The 13,276-nt window shown below is 45.5% G+C and overlaps 1 protein-coding gene across 2 annotated transcripts in view; it reads right to left on the minus strand.

The window, feature by feature from the left end:
- Positions 1-1,780: 1,780 nt before the first annotated feature.
- The window catches only part of noc2l (NOC2-like nucleolar associated transcriptional repressor), a 157,034-nt gene continuing 145,538 nt past the window's right edge, over positions 1,781-13,276 (minus strand). For both annotated transcript variants that reach the window (XM_073032302.1, XM_073032301.1), the window contains exons 18-19: positions 8,530-8,640; positions 1,781-2,493 (exon numbers count right to left, since the gene is read on the minus strand). In XM_073032302.1, the coding sequence (XP_072888403.1) occupies positions 2,369-2,493; positions 8,530-8,640 (236 nt within the window). In that variant the 3' untranslated portion in view covers positions 1,781-2,368. The remainder of the gene's footprint in view (positions 2,494-8,529; positions 8,641-13,276) is intronic.

The raw sequence follows: 13,276 nt of genomic DNA on the forward strand, positions 1-13,276 counted from the left end.
GTTCCTGGACGACTTCACTTTCGGGCCGTTCGCTACTGCGTTTGGTTTCAATTGTTATCCTTTCCTCTTCCAATTGCATCAGCCCGTCATCTATCAGTTCTTGGTCATGGGATGCCAAAACCTCTTCAACATCATCTTCGTCAACTTCCACAAACCCTTAGCCAAACTCACTCTATCCTTACTTCGTTCACCACGATCGAAACACTTAATTACGTCTAGTTTTATGCTAAGTGTAACACCCTTACGAACTCTTTTAGGCTTTTCCGATACCTTAGAACTCATCTTGCTAACGGATGCACAAAATAAATGGAGATAAAGCACAGATGCTCACAGGCATGTGTCTAAGCAATGCCGGCTAGAATGTAGTTCCGGGGGAGGAGCTTGGCTGCTCGGGGCGCGCGCTGCCTTTTTAAGTAACAGTGAAAACACCTTCTGTTAGCGAAAACAGCTAAGTAATGGAGGTCTTTCATAACAGCGAGGTGTCATAAAGCGAACGTTCGAAAAATGGGGGACACCTGTACATGTGTCTAAGACTTTTGCACAGTATTGTACATGGATGGGCAGGGTATGGAGAGCTATGGTCCATGTACACATCAATGGGACTGGGCAGAATAATAGTTTGGCATGGACTAGATGGGCCAAAGGGCCTGGTTCATTGCTGTAGTGCTCTATGACTCTAACTGCATCATCCTCCTTTAATTGCTCGTGTTCCTGAACACAGCCGGAGGCAAAAACACAAGATAAAACCTGATGAAACTGGTAACACAATGGTGAAGTTACTGAAGTAATGATACATTAACACTCTTGCGAATCCCACTGAAACAGCTGGAAGTGCAAATTCAGTTAATTAAATTAATCAACAAACACGCTGGGAAGGAGAAGTTGAAGTGGTGGCCAGATTGCCACGAGTGCTGGGGCTGTCTTGAGGCAGGGAGATCTGCTAAGCCTGGCTGCCCGGCCTCTATGAGGTTCCAGGTCTTCACCGGTTCTAGCTCGAGGTATTTTGGGACAAGGTGACATGAACAACTTTGGTGTCAACATCCGTGTCTGACGAGAAACGGCACAGAGGTACAACAAGCAGTGCCGTAGCCCCAAGTTCCACCCTGACCTCAGCTGCTGTCTAGTGAGCCGCATGGTAGTGTAGCGGTTAGCGCAATGCTGTATTATTCCTGCCACTCTCTGTAAGGAGTTTATACATTCTCCCCGTGACTGCGCGAGCTTCACATTCCAAAGATGTATGGTTAGGATTAGTGAGTTGTGGGCACCCTATGTTGGCGCCGGAAACGTAGCGACACTTGTCGTCTGCCCCCAGCACATCTTTGCAGATTTTGATTCAATGCCAACGACCCATTTCACTGTTTTTTGATGAAAAAAAGGTAATCTCTAATCTTTAAGTTCTCCTGGTGAGGTTCCTCCTCACATCCCGAGGACGTGTAGGTCGGTGGGTTAACTAATGTCTGGAAGCGTAGGTGGGCGGAGAGTTGATGGGCATGTGAGAGAGTAAGTTCAAAGTTGGTCTATCATCAAATAATATATAAATTATACAACGTTGAGAATAGTCTCCTTACAGGAAGCCATAAAACAAGAAACCCAAAGGAACCCATTAACAAATGACTAACAAACACCCAATGTGCAGAGAGAGAGAAAAAACACATGAGTTGTATAGGTTCCAGTGCAGAAATGGACTGCCCAGATAGCTGGCACAGACCTGATGGGCTGAATGGCCCACATTAAAAAAAGAAGAGGAAAAAAACATTAAAGAAACAAAAGATGACTGAAATTTCTTGAAGTGAAACATTTTACTTTTTCTACATAAAATAACACTTCGGCAGATTATAACATACAGAAAGATAAGTGTGAAAATGCAGCACAATGTTGAAATGACTTCGTGGACAAAGGTTCTGGAATAGGGACCAGGACTAACTGGCTGGAGTTCAGCCAATGATGGTCTGACATACACTGATCCATCACTCCTTAAGATTAATATTATTCCCCCACGCCGGATTAGCCTTGTGCAATACTTCACACATGAACTGGAATTGCTATGGGCAGAATATTTCGATGGCTGGTAGCCTAACACTGGTTTGCTAGTGATCCCACTGTTACAAAAGACCACTCGGTTTTCAGTGTTTTAGCTCTGTAGACGGTCACGATGGGTAGGGGGGATGACACAATTTTTGGTTCGAAGTCTTTCCAGGGTTTTCCCCTTAAATGGGTTTTGTAGAAGACTGTACTTCGTCGAGCCACGTTGATACTTGTGCACGAAATACTTGGTCAGGCAGCTCCTTCGAGGATGTACAATCTGAAGGAATCCAGTGGTTATCAAGGCGTTGGGACAGCAATGGAAAAAGTTCACCGACTGACTTCATTAATCTTCATCAGAAAAATCCAGATCTTCAACAATGTCCTCATCTCCTTCTGCAAGGTCTTCCAACTCAGAATGGGACATCTTCGCAACAGCGCGGGCAGGTTTTACAGGAACCTCATCATCATCTGTGAAGAAATCAGTGTACAAGTAAGTAGAAAACAGCAATCTCACACAGGAATACTCCTCTCTATATCCCATCACCCATACCCATTTAGATCCCTGCGAGTGGATTAATGGACTGAGTCTTTGACCTGAATGAGGTGTTTGGGAAAATTATACTCAGTGGCCACATGATCAGATACCCCCTGTATCTAATAAAGTGGACACTGAGGGTATGTTAATGGTCTTCTATTGTCACCTTCCTGTCAGCTTGAACCATGCTCCTCTGACCTCTCTCATTACACAAGACATTTTTGCCCAAAGAGCTGCCACTCACTGGATCCTTAATTCTTTGTTGCACCATTCTCTGTAGACTGTAGAGTGAAAGCCCCTGGAGATCAGCAGTTTCCGAGACACTCAAACCACCTCGCCTGGCAACGACAATCATTCCGCGGACAAAGATCACACATTTCTTCCCCATTCTGATGTTTGGTTTGAACAACAACTGAACCTCTTGACCATGTCTGCATGCTTTTATGCATTGAGTTGCTGTCACGTGTTTGGCTGATTAGATATTTGCATTAACGAGGTGTACCTAACAAACTGGTCACTGAATGTATACCGACAGGCTTAAGAGTGCAGAGACAATTCCTCAGCATCTAAAGGAATGCTCCCAATGCGGAAACGAGTAGATCTAGGAAAACCTGGTGGCCAGAATTAGAGGAGAGAGTACTAAGGTTTAAGGAAAAGGTACAGGTAAGACCCAGAAGCGACCTGCAAAAATGGTGAAGAATTTTAAACAGAAGGAGACGAAGAATGGTGCAAAGGCGAGAGGGATGAAGATAACCTTTGGTTTACAAGGAGTAAAGGAGGTGAGTTCTGCTAGAAAATTAACTGCCATACACAATACCTTTCCCCACTAGGTTACCAAGGAGATACTGAATAACACTGCTTCCTTTGCCATATATTTCAAGCATGTACTTCATTAAAAGCACTTAATTGAAAAATGTAATAGAACAGATGTCAGAAGTACTCAGTAGGTCAGGCAGCACCTATGGTGAGGGAAACAGTTATTGCTTTAGGTCTGGGGTTCTTCACCACAACTGGGAAAGAAAGAACAGCAACACACAAGATGATGGAGTAACTCAGCAGGCCATGCAGCATCTACAGAGGGGAACTAACAGTCCACGTTTTGGGCTGGAAACCTGCATCAGGACTGAGGAGGAAGGGGGCAGTTTTCTGTCTCCCGCTCTCTTCCTTTCCAGACCTGATAAAGGGTCTCTGTCCAAAATACTGAATGCATATTCCCCTCCATATCCGCTGCCGAATTTGCTGAATTCCACCTCCAGCATTTGTTTGGTATGTTGCTCAAGATTTCAGGCATCTGCAAAATCTCTTGTGTTTGCTAAAGGAAGAAAACAGTTTGCTTTAGATAGCAGAAAGCAGAGAAGAGAATGAGTATGTCTGGTTAGGTGGAACCAAATGAGTTAATGTGAACGTTTAGTTGCATTTGTGTAAGATACTTGTTTTGTATGTGTGAAGCGATGTTAATCTGTCAGTCTGTGGGCCATGCTCAGAAGACAATCACAAGGAAGAGAAAAACTGAGACAAGACGATGACTGACAGAAATGGACACTTTTCATATGGAATTTTTCCAAGATGGCGGCACGACGCAGCTTGCAGCGGCCACTCCGGAGCTGATTATCTGTTATTTGTGAAGTGGGGTGCCGTGCGCAATCATAATCGATTGAAAACAGACGTGGGAGCACGGAGGAACATCGGGAAATCTCCAGGAAGACCTTCGTTGCTGCTGCTGCTGTGAGGTCCGGGTCTCTGCTGGGAAGAACAGGCCCCCAGTCCTCGGGGTCGCGTTGCTGATGGCCGTTGGCGGGTCCGTCTTAATACGCTCGGCAGAGGATGGAGCTCGGAGAAGCTGTGCCGGAGGGGATGGTCGTCGGCTTGGAGTCGGCTGCGGTCAGGTCGCTTTCGGTGTGTGCTGCGTCTGCGAGGCTGAGCCGGGCGGTGCCGTGGAAGTCCATAGCGGGGGTATTCCCTTCTGCCGCCGGCGTGGGATGGCGAGTCTGTCGGGACCCTGGGGACTTGTGGAAACTGTGTGGTGATTTCTTTTGAACTTATAGTCTTTTAACATCTTTGGACTATTTTTACTGTGTCCATGGTCTGTTTTTTTTTTATCAATTATGCTATTGTTTGCACTGTTGTTAACTATATGTTGTAACTATGTGGTTTTGTGCAGGTCTTGTAGCTTTAGTTTTTGGTCCTGTTTGTCTGGTGGATTTGGAGCTCCTTTCTGGGGAACGCGTTAAGATGGTAGCGCGATATTAATACGCAGCAGCCTCTCCGGACTCTGGATTGGGGATTGCCAAACATTATGTGGATTTTCTGGTGTAGTCTGTTTTGTCATATGCTTTTGTGATATCATTCTGGAGGAACGTTGTCTCATTTTTTAACTGCATTGCATTTGTGGTTTCTAAATGACAATAAACTGAATCTGAATCTGAATCTGAATGGTTTATCTAAAGTTGGTGAATTCAACAGTGGATTGAGTTATATTCCATGACTGATGCCTTTGAAATCACTGTCTAGTATGCAAAATCAGAAAATGCCGAAAATAGTCAGGAGGTCAGGTTGCATGTGTGGAGGAAGAAGTAAGGGCTAACGATTCGGATTGTTGTCTATCAGGAGACGGCTATTGTTGGGAGAAGTTTTTTTCCAGGTTTCCACCATGTTATGTTTTTAGGTTTCTCTGCTCAATCACATATCCAATGGAACCTGAAATTTGCCAGCACCGATACTGAATTGGAATCATAAAGCACTCAATGGATCAGCCAGATTAATCATTCAGGAAGCACGAAATTAAATATAAGGAAGATAAACAGACCTAAATTCACTGGCACGAGAGGGACTGCAGACACTGGAAATCCAGAGGAACACACACAAAATGCTGGAGGAGCTCAGCAGGTCAGGCAGGATCTATGGATGGGAATAAACAGTCGCCGTTTCAGGCTGAGACTCTTCATCCTCCTCCAGCACATTGTGTGTAATGTTCTAAATTCACTGTAATTCCTGTAAGTATATTCTGATTGTGCAGGTCAAATAGCAAGGCTTAAAGGCAGCTTACACTTTTGATAAGGCCTCACTTTTGAAATATGCCTGCTGGGAAACTGGTTGACTCCAGACTAACTTAACGTTATCTATTATTCACTCAGCAGGGGTTCCCAACCTTTTTTATACCATGGACCAATACCTCTAAGCAAGGGGTCTGTAGACCCCAGGTCGGGGACCCCTGCACTAAAAGAATGTGAGCACTTTAAAAGCAAGTCTTACACTCAGGGAAAAATGCAAACATCTAATCAGCCAATCAACAGCAAGCAGACATGGTCAAGAGGTTCCGTTGTTGTTTAGACTGAACGTCAGAACAGGGAAGAAATGTGATCTAAATGACTGTGACCGTGAAATGATTGTTGGTGCCTGGACGGGGTGGTCGAGAGTCTCAGGAACGGCTGATCTCCTGGGATTTTCATGTATTAACAGTCTCTAGCGCAGGGGCTCCCAACCTTTTTTATGCCATGGACCAATACCATTAGGCAAGGGGTACCATTAAGAAACCCTGATCGAGAGTTTACTAAGAATGGTGTGAAATGTTCAGTGGGCCAAAAATGAGAGAGGTCAGAGGAGAATGGCCAGATTGGTTCAAACTGACAGGAAGGTGACAGTAACTCAAATAACCACACGTTACAACAGTGGTGTGCAGAAGAGCATCTCTGAATGCACAATGCATCGAAACTTGAAGTGGATGGGCTACAGCAGCTAAAGATCACAAACATACACTCAGTGGCCACTTTATTGGGTGCAGAAGGTACATAATAACCTGGCTGCTGAGTGTATATTCTGACTGCACAGGTCAAATAGCTGCATGGCACAACCATGCTCACACCATCTACCTTTATAGTGAAGAGTCCCTCTTGTCCCAGCACCCCAACAGCCTCTGCATCCAACACATTATCCTTCACAACTTCGGCCATCTCCAAATGGATCCGACCACTAACTTTACCCACTCCCCACATCTGCTTTCACTCCCTCCGTGACTCCCTTGGCTATCTGTCCCTCCCCAATTGTCTCCCTCCAGACACTTACCCCTGCAAGTGGCCTCAGTGCTACACCTCCCCATTCACCTCCTCCCTCACCTCCATTCAGGGCTCCAAACAGTGAAGCACCTTCGAACCTGCTGGGGTCACCTACTGTGTTCAGTGTTCCTGAGGCGGCCCCCTCTACATGGGGGAGACCCATCGTAAATTGCAGGAGCACCTCGCTGAGCACCTCTGCTCCATCTGCCATTAGTGGGACTTCCCGGTGGCCAAATCTTTAAATTCTCATTCCAACGTGTCGGTCCGTGGCTGGCTCTTGTGTCAAGGTGAGCCCCCCCTCAGGGTGGAGGGACAACACCTTATATTCTGCCTGGGTACCCTCCAATCTGATGGCGTGAATTAGATTTGTCTTTCTGGTAAACGAATTCCTCTATTCCTCACTCTGATCTTTCACTTCTTCTCACCTGCCTATTACTTCCCCCTGGGTCCTCTCCTCCTTCCCTTTCTCCTGTGGACCACTCCCCTCCCCATCAGATTCGTTCTTCTGCAGCCCTTTACCTTACCTACCCACCTGGATTCTCACCTCTCGCTCTTCCTCCTCCCCCCACCTATTTCAGTCTGGTATCTTCCCCCTTCCTCCTCAGTCCTGAAGAAGGGTTGTGGTCTGAAGTGTTGACTGTTTATTTATTTCCATAGATGCTGCCTGACCTGCTGAGTTCCTCCAGCGTTCTGTGTGAGTTGCCGAGGCTTTGTGGCAGCTTGTTGGTCCCATCCTATTGATCAGGTCTCACTTTTGAAAAATGCCTTTTGGAAAACTGAGTAACTTAATGCCATCAATTATTCAGTCACAATAGGCATATTTAAAACAAGTCCTAAAGCATTAATTCTAATTTATTAGTTGTATAATTTAGGTTTAACTTCAGTGCCAATTCTTGGGGAATATTTTTCACAGATTAATTTGGGATAAATTGCTCGTTTGACTCTACCGTGTCTTTACTCCCACAAGCTGTTATTTTTATTGATTTACTTCAAGCGGATCGTTTGAGTGGATTGGCACTAGGGTGCCCTCCCACTTGATGGCAGGGTTGCGCTTGGCCGCTTTCCAGTCAGAGCCTCATTATCTCACCCAACGCTCTGCTGCTTCACTGAGAACTGGACAGGGTAGTCGATAAGAACTGGCTGAGCTGAGCGAGGAACTGAAGAATGGAGTGACATCAAAGTCAATGAAGGTGCAAACTGGTCTACTGAACGTAACCGAAGGGACTAGAAAGCCTGAATTATAGGGAGGATGATATTACCTAGAGGGTAGCAGAATGCAGGGAGATTTGATAGAGGTATACAAAATTATTGGAGGTATACCAGGGGTTATTGATAAGTTCGTGGCTTAAGGTAACTACTCTCTGAAATAGTCAAGTAAGGAAAAGTGGCGACGGACAACAACTGTCAGGCTTACCAACAAAGCCCAACAGAGTTAAGAACCAGGAAGTGCAAACTGCACAGACCCAGGTGAAAAATCCACGCTCTTGCAAAGTGGGCTGAAATTACTAAGTCAGGTTGAAAAGTTGAGGACTTAGGGTCTTTCTCTTTGGAGCAAAGGAGGATGAGAAGTGATTTGTTAGAGGTGTGCAAGATGATTAACAGGCATAGATTGAGTGGAGAGCCAGAGAAATTTTCCCTGAGTGGAAGTGACTAATACCACGGGGGATAACTTTAAGGTGATTGGAGTGAAGTAGAGGGAGGATGACAGAGGTAGGTTTTTTAACAGAGAGTGGCGGGTGTACAGAACATCCTGCTAGGGTTGGTGGTAGAGGCAGGGACTTATAGATAGGCACATGTATGAAAGAAAAATGGAGGGTTATGTAGGAGGAAGGGTTAGACTGATCGTGCGTGGGCTTAAAGGTTGGATGAAAAGGCCTGTGCTTAACTGTAAACTTCTATAACATCCATATAACATACCGTCAGATTCATCTTCAAATGACAATGTGCCATCTTCATCCTCCCCTGCATCGTCACTACTCATGTCCGACAGATCCTTTACGATATCTTCACTGCTCTTCTTCGATGTTCCTGTAAGCAGACGCATCAAGATCAGCAAATAGATGCAAGGTAGGGCACTTGTCAGAACTAGGTGGCAGGTATGTTAACAATTCCCACCTGGATGGCTTTCAATCATGGAAACCCATTTGACTGCAGTCAATGTTTGCAATGGACTCTCCCTGTCCAAACACTATCAGATTCACTTGACCAGCTACCGGTTTGCTGCAGCAGATGCTAATATCAGTTTCACGAAAGGCGGGATTTCCCAGCGGCCACATATTTAAATCCTACGTCTCATTCTCATTTGGACATGTCGGTCTATGGCCTCCTCTACTGCGTCAATGAGGCCACTCTCAGGTTGAAGAAGCAACACTGCCTGAGTAGCTTCCAACCTGATGGCACAAACATCGTTTTTTTTTTAAACTTCTGGTAACTTCTCCCCCCTCCCTCCTTTTTTCTTTTTCCACTTCCCGTTCAGGCTCTTTTTTTTACCCCTTCTCTTCTGCTCTGGTGCCCTCCTCCTTCCCTTTCTCCCACAGTCCACTCTCCTCTCCTATCAGATTCCTCCTTCTTCAGCTCTTTACCCTTTCCTCCCCACTTTTCCCTTCACCCCTCTCCCCACCCACCCACCTTCCCCCTCACCTACCAGCTTGTCCTTCCTCTCCCTGCACTTTCATATTCTGGTTTCTGTCCCCTACCTTTCTTATTCCAGATGAAGGGTCACAGCCCAAAGGGGGGGGGGGAGGGGTGCTTTGCTCTGGATTTCCAGCATCTGCAGAATCTCTTGTGTTAATGCCTAGTCTAGTGTTTGATATTTATAAGTTAATTGGATTTTGAGCCACTTACATCGATAATTCAACACTGAGTGACAAAACAGAGTTAAGGTACAGAAGATAACTATTCAACCCACTGTATCCACTCTTCCTAGCCCTATAAATCTAGAATTTTCAAACACTGATGCCACTCCCTTTCGGTATTGGTTAGTTTATTATTATTGCTATGTATACTGATATAATTAACTTTTGCAAGTCATCCATACAGATCCTGCAAAACATCACAGTACAGAGGTGGTAAAAGCAATAACAGAATGCAGAATTAAGTGCTACAGACACAGAGGAAGTGCAGTGTAGACGGACGATAAGCATAAAGGTCGTGGCAAGGTAGATTGTGAGGTTAAGAGCTCATCTTTTCATACAAGATGGTAGAGCACTCCCAACCATTCAGCTGTTGCAGGAAGTCAGCATCCATCATCAATGTTCCCCACCCCCCACAACATGCTGTTGCCAATAGGAAGAAGGTAGAGGAGCCTCAGGACCCTCACTACCAGGTATGGGTCACGGTTAGTGAGTTGTGGGACATGCTACATTGGTGCCGGAAACATGCCGAAACTTGCAGGCTGTCCAGCACAATCCTCGCTGATTTAGTTTGATGCAAATGATGCATTTCGCTGTATGTTTCAATGAATAAAGCTAATCTTTCTCTCCAATGCCTGTTTGCAGTGTTGGTCCAGCTACAAACCTAATCAGCTCTGAAGAGTCACAGTAAGGAAACGACACTAGGACAGAGATCGGCTGCTAAAGGCCACGGTTGACGTACACAGCTCAGGCAGGGCAGACTCCACCACGGTTGACCTCAGTCTACTTACTGCTGATACTGGTGCCAGCAGGCTACAGCCTAGTTTCATGTCAACTAAAAACTGACTACTTTAAGCTCAAAACCTAAACAAAATGGATCCCAAAACTGATAAAACACAATCCTTCAAATTAAATTCATTTATTGTGAGAAGTTTCTGGCTCCTTCTGAATCTTATGAATAAATTGTCCCTTTCCTGAAATGAATAATGTGAGCAAGGATTAGAACATAGAACAGGACAGGCCTTTCATCCTACGATGATGACCTTTTAACCTACTTCACGTTCAATCTAATCGTAGCGCAGTGGTTAGCACGACGCCATTACAGCTTGGGGCATTCTGGAGTTCGAAGTTCAATTCCACCACCGTTTGCATGCTCTCCCCGTGACCGTGTGGTTTCCTCCTGGTGCTCCAGTTACCTCCCATGGTCCAATGACATCTGGGTTGGTAGGTTAATTGGTCATTGTAAATTGTCCCGTGATTAGGCTGGGGTTTAATAAGTGGCTTGCTGGCTGGTGCAGCTCGTTGGGCCGGAAGGGCTGTATTACTCATTAATAAATAACCCTTTCCTCCCACATAACCCTCCTTTTCTCTTACATCCTTTTGCCTATCTACGAGACTCTTAAACGTCCCTATCATATCTGTCTCTACAACAACCCTCGCCATTGCATTCCTGGCATGTACCACTTTCTGTGTAAAAAGCTATTTCTGACATCTCCCCTTAAACTTTCTGCCACTTACTTTCAAAGAAATCCCTCTTGAATTAGCTACCAGGAAATAAAGTCTCTGGCTGCCCACTCGATCTATGCCTCTTATCATGTTATACACCTCTATCAATTCTCCTCTCGTCCTCCTTTGCTCCAAAGAATAGAGCCTTAGCTTACTCAACCTTTCCTTGTAAGACATGCTCTCTAATCCAGGCAGCATCCTGGTGAATCTCCTCTGTACCCTCTCTAATCCAGGCAGCATCCTGGTTAATCTCCTCTGCACCCTCTCTAATCCAGGCAGCATCCTGGTTAATCTCTTCTGTACCCTCTCTAATCCAGGCAGCATCCTGGTAAATCTCCTCTGCACCCTCTCTAATCCAGGCAGCATCCTGGTTAATCTCCTCTGCACCCTCTCTAATCCAGGCAGCATCCTGGTTAATCTCCTCTGCACCCTCTCTAATCCAGGCAGCATCCTGATTAATCTCCTCTGCACCCTCTCTAATCCAGGCAGCATCCTGGTTAATCTCCTCTGCACCCTCTCTAATCCAGGCAGCATCCTGGTGAATCTCCTCTGCACCCTCTCTAATCCAGGCAGCATCCTGGTTAATCTCTTCTGTACCCTCTCTAATCCAGGCAGCATCCTGGTAAATCTCCTCTGCACCCTCTCTAATCCAGGCAGCAACCTGGTTAATCTCCTCTGCACCCTCTCTAATCCAGGCAGCATCCTGGTTAATCTCCTCTGCACCCTCTCTAATCCAGGCAGCATCCTGGTTAATCTCCTCTGCACCCTCTCTAATCCAGGCAGCATCCTGGTTAATCTCTTCTGTACCCTCTCTATAGCTTCCATAATTCTTCCCATAATGAGACGACCAGAACTGAGCACAATACTCCAAGCAAGGCTCTTGAACTCAGTTCCCCGACTAATGAAGGCCAGCGCTCCATACACCTCCCCAACCACCCTATTAACCTGTACGGCAACCTTGAGGGATCTATGGACATGGACCACAAGATCCTTCTGTTCCTCAGGATTAGTTCTGTGTCGGGACCGATTCTTTTTACACTTTTTGTCAATGATTTGGATGATGGAATTGATGGCTTTGTCACAATGTTTGCAAATGATATGAAGGCAGGTGGAGGGGCAGCTAGATTTGAGGAAATAGAGAGGCTACAGAAGGACGCAGACAGATTAGGAGAATGGGCAAAAAAAATGGCAGATGGAATAGTGTTGGGAAATGTACAATCATGCACTTTAGTAGAAGAAATGAGAGGGCTGACTATTTTCTGGAGAGAAAATACTTAAAACTGAGATGCAAAGGAAGTTGGAAGTCCTTGTGCAGGATTCCCTAAAGATTAATTTGCAGATTGAGTCTGTGATGAGGAAGGCAAATGCAATGTTAGCATTCATTTCAAGAGAATTCGGACATAAAAGCAAGGATGTAATGTTGAGACTTTATAAAGCACTGGTGAGGTTTCACTTGGGAGTATTGTGAGCAGTTTTGGGCCACTTATCTTAGAAAGGATAGGAACATAGAAAACCTACAGCACAATACAGGCCCTTCGGCCCACAATGCTATGCCAAGCATGTACCTACTTTAGAAATTACCTAGGGTTACTCATAGCCCTCTATTTTTCTAAGTTCCATGTATCTCTCCAGGAGTTTCTTAAAAGACCCTATCGTATCTGCCTCCACCACCGTCGCTGGCAGCCTATTCCACACACTCACCACTCTCTGCATAAAGAACTGACCCCTGACATCTCCTCTGTACCTACTTCCAAGCCCTCTCGTCTTAAACTGTGCCCTCTCGTGTTAGCCATTTCAGCCTTGGGAAAAAGCTTCTGTCTATCCACATGATCAATGCCTCAAAATGTTTTGCTGGAACTGGAGGGGGTTCAAAGGAGGTTCATGAAAATGATTCCAGGATTGAAAGGCTTCTCATGTGAAGAGTGTTTAATGGCTCTGGGCCTGTCACTAGAAGTCAGAAGAATGAGGGGTGACCTCACTGAAATCTATCGAACGGTGAAAGGCCTTGATAAAGTGGATGTGGAGAGGACATTTCCTATGGTGGGAGAGTTTAAGACCAGAGGACACAGCCTCAGAATAGAGGGGCGTCCTTTTAGAACAGAGATGAGGAGGAATTTCTTCAGCCAGAGAGCAGTGAATCTGTGGAAGTCCTTACCGCAGGCAACTGTGGAGACCAATTCTTTATTTATATTTAAGGTAAAGGTTGACAGATTCTTGATACGTCAGGGCATGAAGGGACATGGGGAGAAGGCAGGAGATTGGGCTGCGAGGAAAACTGGATCATCCATAATGAAATGGCGGAGCAG

Source organism: Hemitrygon akajei, chromosome 29, assembly GCF_048418815.1.
Source record: "Hemitrygon akajei chromosome 29, sHemAka1.3, whole genome shotgun sequence".
In the NCBI taxonomy this organism is placed as follows: Eukaryota; Metazoa; Chordata; class Chondrichthyes; order Myliobatiformes; family Dasyatidae; genus Hemitrygon; species Hemitrygon akajei.